The sequence below is a fragment of the Passer montanus genome, unplaced genomic scaffold (genome assembly GCF_014805655.1).
Source record: "Passer montanus isolate IOZ18808 unplaced genomic scaffold, ASM1480565v1 scaffold1, whole genome shotgun sequence".
NCBI classification, from domain to species: domain Eukaryota; kingdom Metazoa; phylum Chordata; class Aves; order Passeriformes; family Passeridae; genus Passer; species Passer montanus.
Window position 1 is genome coordinate 25271678 of NW_024356504.1, and position 7527 is coordinate 25279204.

Consider the following 7527-nt stretch of genomic DNA (forward strand, 5'->3'; position numbering starts at 1 on the left):
CTCTTTTTCTTTCTTTTTTTTTCTTTCCCCCTCTTTTTCAAGTGAGGGAGGAAGGAGGTTTTTCCCCCTTCCCCAGCATCCCTGGAAGGAGGGTGGGTGGGTATCTTTTTGGGAAAGGCTCTGAGCAAGTCTAATCGTCTCTTGTTTGGTCTGTGGTCTTGGATCAGACGCCCTGAAAGCATTGAACTTTCTCCCTTTTCTTTACAACTGGAAGCGAGGTGGCAAAGGAATCAAAGAGAGCTGTTTACTGAAACTTTGGGGTAAATTAGATACAACTTTCCCCCCTCCCCCCCTCTTCGCGGGGATTTTAATTTCACTTTGGATTTTCGAGGAGGGGAGCGGAAAGGAGCGGGGGGGAAAAAACCTCAGCCAACAAACGCCAAACCACAACAGCACGGAGGGCAGGCGGCTCATCAGGCACGGCAGGGCAGGGCTGCCGGCCGGACAGCGCTGCTCCCGGGCCCCGCTCCGCACCGCTCCGCGCCGCTCCGCACCGGCGCTGCGGCCGCCGGCGCAGCCCCCGCCTCCGCGGGGCGCCCGTGCGGAAAGGGGGCTCACTGCCCTCTCCTCCTCCTCTTCCTCCTCCTCCTCCTCCTCTTCTGCCGCCACTTCTCTCCCGAGTGAAAGTGCCGCGAAGTGAGTCAGGCGCTGGGAATCATCTGACTGAACTTCCCGGAGCTCCGCCGCATTCCTGGGCTGCCGCTCCCGCACCTCCCGCCCTCCCCCCGCAGCCCCGCTTTCGGGGTCCTCTCCTTCCCATCCTCCCCGCTGCCCCCCCGTCCCCGGGGGGCTCGCCCCTCATTGATTTCCACATCGCCTCTCTCAACCCACACCCCCCTCCCCGCACACCTCTCCTCCACTCCAGCAGCTCTCATCAACCCCGTTATCTTGGAAAATCCCGAGCCTGCTTCCTTTCTACCCTATTTAGCTCCGCTGTAATTTTATCCAGCCCCGGTATCTCATCCCGAGCCTTGCCCATCCCCGCACACACGCAGATACACGCACACAGGCGTGGAGCCCACTGAGGCATTAGTTGGATTATTCTGTTTTGTCCCCGTCTGCAATGTGTCTGGGATTCACTAACACTCCTCTCGCTTCCTTCATGACCATCTATTTTTATTTTCTTTTTCGTAGCTTTTAAATTTTATTTTGGTTCTGCTGCGTTTCTAAGGAATTTCTGTCCGAGTTCGATAAGCATCACCGTTTCTGGTGTTATCAGCAAAGACACAAGCTCAGAAGTAACATCTTTTCCACGATTCCAGGAAAGAAGAAAAATCCACTCAGTCCAGATAAATCCTAGGCAATTCCCAACGGGAATGGCATTGGATACGTGCTTGTCGAGAAAGAGAAAATGAAAAAAAAAAAACAAAAACCAACCAACAAACCAAACCCACGGTCGCTCTACCTGCTCCTCAGAACCAGGGCATTTCTCACTCAGAAATGAATGAAAGGAACAAATTAGGGAGCACGAAGAGGAAAGAGGGGACAGACAGAAAGTAGGGAATTATTTCCTTCCCCCCCACACGCACCCCGTGTCTTGGCCAGAACAAGACACTGAAGGGAGAACTCAGCCCTTCGCATAAGCAGCGCACGCACACTTGAAGTTTGCAGGATCTTTAAGTGGTTACCTTAAAAATCGCAATTAAACTTTCGTCTCCCAAGTGTGGTGGCTTTTCCAAGTTAGTGCAGCTCCCTGAAAACACCTTTTTGCATGGGAACAACCAGAATCTGCCACCCCGCTCCATACGTGCTCCCAAAGACTTGGCTGCACTACCAGGATACGCTCCTGGTGTCCTGGGCAAACAGAGGCATCCAGGATTTTTTTTTTTTTTTGGGGGGGGGGGGGGGGTAAGGGTGGTGGTGGTGGGGTTTTTTTTAGTACTCAAATCATGTTGAGAAAATATTAAACACGTAGATGCATCCCTCATCAGAGAGCATGTGATGGGTTTAACACGCTAAACTAATAGTCTTGCCTGGAAAAGCAAGGAGGCTGAGGAAGAAGAATAAAACCCCCTCAAACACTCAGAATATTCTTTACTGCAAAAGAGCACTTCTGGATGCGTTGCTTTAAATCTCATTCTCTTTTTCTCTCAAAAATGACTGTTTAACATAAGAAAAAAGGCTACTTGACACAAAGCTTTTGTTATCCAGTTGATCAGCAACGTGCTTTAGATACTTGTAAGGGGAAAAAAGCCCCACAACAGACATTGATTTTAGAAAATCAATAACCAACATTTAATAAAAAGAACAGAGGAAACACAAGAGAGGAGAGGGAAACATTACGTGTAATTTTAATGTCTACTAAATTACCCAGAGATGAGGGGAAGGGGAGGTCTCCTCTGTGAGGACCACCTTAAATAATGACAGACACAAGAGTAAAGGGTGGTGGTGGAGGGGGAGAGACTTTAAAAAAAGATAACAAGAAACGGATCTTTGGGAAGCTGCTCGGAATATATTATTTTAGTTGGGGTTTTTTCCTTTTTTTTTTTTTTTCTTTTTTTTTTTTTTTTTTTTTTTTTGGTAATACTAAGCCAAGCAAATAGATCAAAGACAACACAAAGGGAAAAGCCAGTGTAACATAACGAACAGTTTCTGACTAAAATTCCTCTATCACTCCCCCATATGGCTCGACGCCTCCACCACAACAAGAAAAAGACACACACACGCACACACACACACACTCACACTCACAACCTAGAGAGAGGGAAGGGGGGGGGCAGGATCATTTGTTTCTAATCAACATTCTCTTGTCTTTGTGTTTTTTGTTGTTGTTGTTGTTGTTGTGCGCGTCCCCCTCCTCCTTCAGCCCCCCTCCACCTCCACCTCTCCACTTAAATGAAGTAGCTGAGCTATAAGCGCACGGGTTCAGGTTCACACAAATATCTTCCTTCCTCCGGCTCCTCGAGAGCAAAGTTGTTGGAAGTGGGGCCGGGATGGCCATGGAGGGGCTGCGGGCGGGGAGGGGGAAGCTGGCGGCGGGGAAGCGGCTATCAGCCGGGAGAGAAAGGAAGAAACTAAGGGAGGGACGGGGAGAGACGGAGAAAGAGAGACCCACCACACCAGTGAAAGCTGCCAAATGTGAAATCAGCCCAGAACACCGCGTCCCACTGCGCCCCGGCCCTGCGCGGCCGGCGGGGACCGGGGGAGAGGGCAGCGGCGGACAATCGGGCACCGAGCTCATTAGTATTATTAATTATCAGGGAGGAGGAAGTTTCATTTTCGAGTCCCTAACAATAAGGGGGAAAAAAAAAAGAAGAAAAAAAAAAAAAGAAAGAAAGAAAGAGAGAGAGAGAGAGTGGCTAACTCGGTGCCAGCCCGCCTCGGGGTTCTCACGCTGCCGGGTTTTTTTCCCAGGGCCGCCCGCCCCGCTCGTTCCGCGCCGCTCCGCGCCTCCCACCGCCCCGCTCCGCTCCGCTCCGCTCCGCGCGCGCTCCGGCCGCACACGCGGCGGGGGGCGGCCAGCCCCGGGCTGCCGGGCGCCGTGCCCCCCTCCCCGTCCCGCTCCCCGTCCTGCCGCCGCCTTTCCCCCCGCGGCCGCGGCGGAACCGGCCGGAAAAAGTTTTCCCGGGGGGCCGTCTTACCGTTTTTCCTCCGGGGGTTGGCTTGTTTTCGCCTCTTACACCTGGGGCCATCCGCCATGATCTGCTGCTTCATTGATAAGAGTGGATCAGATGGCAGTTCGCATGGGCTCGACTCCCTGATTCAGCAGCAGCGGCAGCGGCAGCGGCAGCAGCAGCACGCAGGCTCTATGTAACGACCAAACACAGCGACAATGTGGGCATCGGGATGTCCCATTTAAACGCAGGGCGCCAACGGGGACCCCAGTTTGCACCCGAAAAAGAACCCATCCACGCACACGGCGAGGCTGGCCGTGCCGGGGGAGGTGGGACGCGGTCGGAGCGGGCTCCCCCTCTCTCCCCAGCCGGGCAGATTTCTTCTTTATTTATTTATATATTTATTTATTTATTTATTTCTGCTCCCTCTCCCTCTCTCTCTCTCTCTCTCTCTCTCTGTGTGTGTGTGTCTCTGCGTGTGTGTGTGTGTGTGTGTGAGCGCGTGTGCGTGTCTCCCTCCCTGCGTGTGTGTGTGTTGCACCAGCAAAGCAGATCAGAGAGAGAGAGAGAGAGAGAGACAAGAATTACATCTCAAATGAGTCATAACTCATGACCGTATGAGGGAATGCACAGCTTTTACAGTAGGCTGTTTGACTCAATGCTAGGCGGACCATTTCCTCCTAAAAGTACTTTAATTTGACACTAGAACTTCTTTTCACGCGAAATCCTACCCTTCTCCTGCCTTCATTTTTTTCCCCCCCAAAGTGCGCTCCAGCAAAGTGATAAGAGGAGAGGGAAACATGGCTCTCCCCTGTCCTTTTGGGGTAAAGCTCAGCACGGATACCTCCCCCTCCCCCTAACAACGAGGAGTGTAATTATAAACCTCTGTCACCTTTTTAGTCAGTTTGACAATATTCAGGGTTTCCCCTGCCCCTTAGTTAAACAAAGCTTCAGAGTGTCAATTTTTTTTTCCTTCCCAGAAAAGAAACAGAAATCAAAACTACCGCTGTCAGAGTTTTCAGCCTTTCAGTTGGGTTTTGGGGTTTTTTTTGTTTTTAAGGAAAAAAATAAAAATAAAAGCAACTTGTAAACTTTTAGACCTACTGTGTGTGCCTGTGTGCCCGGGCTGGGCAGGAGGCTCTATCTGTCAAAGGGAGAGAGGGGCAGGAGCGTTGGGTTTGCTGCAAGAACGCTCCTGAAACTCAGTCCATCTCGAAGAAGATGCTGTAGCTTTAAAGATGCTTTGACTTGAGGATTAGTTTAAACAGGGGGCTATAAAAGATGTAACAGATGCAAACTGTAAAACAAGGGCAATTAACCCTTGCTCTCCTGAGCAGGATGCCCCCTCGCCTTCGCATCTATTGTCTTCTCCTGCACTGGGAGTTTTGCATAAAACCTAAAAAATTATTACCTGGCTCAACAATTTCAATATATATATATATGTATTTGAAGCAGTGTGAGATTTTTTTCTCCCCCTTTTCCTCTTTCCTCTCCCTTGTGTCTTTTTACTTTGCTGGAGCTTCACACCAGGACTGAGCAGTGAAGTGTGCTGCTGTTGGGTCTTTTTATTCTGCCTGAACTCTCTCCTCAGGCGTTTACTGTTATAAAACCTGCTTGGCTATAAATAAAAAATAATAAATCTCCAAGCAGGTAAGAGGATGGGGAGATTGAGAGAGTGTGCGTAGGGTCAGCGTGTTTACTCACACTCTCCTGCCTGGGATTCCGCCTGGACAGAGGGAATGGGTGGCTCTGTGGATGGGGATGAATGTGGCTGAGCGAAGAAGAGGCTGAGAAATGTGCTAGAAACTTTAGTATTTGCCAGTTCTTCCCGAGGCTGGGGTGGGCAATGGTGGCATCACCGCGGCAGATCTGCCAGGAGAGGAGAGCAGCGGGGAGGGAGGACAGGCACCGAGGCGAGCCCGGACCCTCACCCTACCTCGGCAATTGGCGTTTTAATGCAAAACGACCAATGGTGAATTGTTTTAAATGCATTTCACTCCCTTCCCTACTCTCCAGCCTCCCGTAAAAAGTTGTCAATAATTTTAAACCTGCAAATTTCGAGAACGCTTTTCTCCTCAGAGTACCGGCAAGCTTTTAAAAATATGTATTAATTTTAATTTATTTTTTTTCCCTTTTGCTAAACGACTTTTAAGTTCCAGTCTGTACTTTCACTTCTTGCTTTAGGCTCCCAGAAGCTAAGGTGTTACTTCACCCAGCTTCACAAAATAAAATATAGAAATGAAACCAACTATGCAGACAAAACAGCAAAACTTTCTGTTTGGGGAAACACATCCTTTGCCGGGGAGCCCTGCCCGGGGCTGGGGCTCCAGCGGTGCCCGGCCGGGCTGGCTCTGCATGCTCAGGGCATGCAAAGCATTAACAGGTACCTGCAAACTTTCAGAGCTCAGATGTAAAACCCGAAATAAAAAGAGCAGGAGGTGGGTGGGGGGATGTTTCGGGGTTTTTGTTTTTTTTTTTTTTTGCAGGAGGACGAAGTTCTTTCCTAACACTAAAACTTTTGCTGCTGCGTTTTAAAAGGCACCTCCCGTACCTGGCTGACAGGTAAGGGGAGCAGGGGTGGTGGTGGCACAGCCCCGAGCACCCCGAAACTGCTCATCCTTTCCTGGAGCGGTGCTGGAGTGACTTCAGGTTTCGGTTCAAAAGATTGAAAAAATTAAAAAAAAAAAAATTCGCCCCAAGTATAAACAATCCAGAAAAATTAAAATACTCTCGAAATGAAATAACCCCACTGATGCGTGAGATAGTGTGAGAAAAAAAAGAGAAGAGAAGAGGAAAAAAAAAAAAGAGAGAAAATAGAATTAAATTCCGAACCTACCTGCGAAGTCTTGTTTGTAGTTTTGGCCAGAAATGGTGAGAAGAAAAAGCATGAAGAAGCCGCGAAGTGGAGGAGAAAAGGTGAAGGGAGATGCAGCTCCTGGAGAAATTGTAAAAAGCCTTGCAAAGAGTTGTCGGAAGGACCGTTATTCCTGCTGGGCAGGTTAGGACTGATCTCTTTCTGCCACTCCAGGAAACACAAACCTGGGGACGGACTGACGTGTTACGCCTCTTCTAATGACATTTTTTTCTTTTTCTTTTCTGTACGAGCGAGAGGAGAGACCCTGCAACACACGCCACCTATCTTTGTGGGGAGGGATAATTGGAGAGCACCAAACGTGAGCATCATGTGGAAACGTGATCGCCAAGTTTCTCTCTGGGAAAGGATCTGGGATAGATTATACCTTGAAGTCTCCGCGAACGCTTTAGCGGCAGAAATGCAATTCCACCTCCTCCCGCCCGCCCCCCCCGCCCCGCATCCCGCCCCGCACCGTCCCGCCGCCGGCCCTCGCCTCTTACCCTAAAAACTTACCCTAACATAAAGCCTAGAAACTAAACTCTGTTCGGGTACTGCGAATAAGCTCCTGGTTTGTTTTGGTGCGGTTTTATTTTTATCCTTCACGCGTTTCTTTTGGGGCTTTTTTATTTCCCCCCCCCCCCCCCCCCCCCAAAAAAAAAAAAAAAAAAAAAGACAATTAGAGTTTTATGAGAAACAAATTCTCAGAAGTTTTGAATAGTCAGCTAAATCTGATGAAAAAAAAAATCAACCAAACGTGCTGAGATCTTACAGTCTATCTGTTTTGTTCACAGATATGGATCAGGGGTGAGATGGGCTCTTTTTCCTGGCTCTGCTTTTTCTTGGAAGTAGCTGGATGAGCAGAGAGACACAGCGTGGACGAGTAACGCGTGGGGCTGAACTTCAGGGAGGTTACAAGTTTTTCACTTTTTTCAAGTATTAAAATTAAAATAAAATTGCATATAGAAAAAAAAAAAAAAAGAAGAGAAAAAAAAAAAAAAAAAAAAAAGAAGCCTAGACTCCACCTTTGCACTGAAGGGATTGGTTATGCAAATATGGAAGGGGTTTCCTGGCAAATACAGCTTTCTACTGTATGGTTAATTAAATCATCACTCAAAAGCC

The 7527-nt window shown here is 48.9% G+C and overlaps 1 protein-coding gene across 4 annotated transcripts in view; it reads right to left on the reverse strand.

Annotated features, from left to right (window-relative positions):
* The window catches only part of ZEB2 (zinc finger E-box binding homeobox 2), a 112900-nt gene extending 106056 nt beyond the window's left edge, over window positions 1-6844 (reverse strand). The window contains exons 1-3 of one of the 4 annotated variants that reach the window (XM_039702896.1): window positions 6594-6844; window positions 6391-6489; window positions 3582-3746 (exon numbers count right to left, since the gene is read on the reverse strand). In XM_039702896.1, coding sequence (XP_039558830.1) covers window positions 3582-3654 — 73 coding nt within the window. In that variant the 5' untranslated portion in view covers window positions 3655-3746; window positions 6391-6489; window positions 6594-6844. Of the gene's footprint in view, window positions 1-1628; window positions 3228-3581; window positions 4675-6390 lie in introns of those variants that run through there. The other 3 variants (XM_039702925.1, XM_039702907.1, XM_039702916.1) reach the window with 3 other exon arrangements.
* Between the last annotated feature and the right edge of the window lie 683 nt (window positions 6845-7527).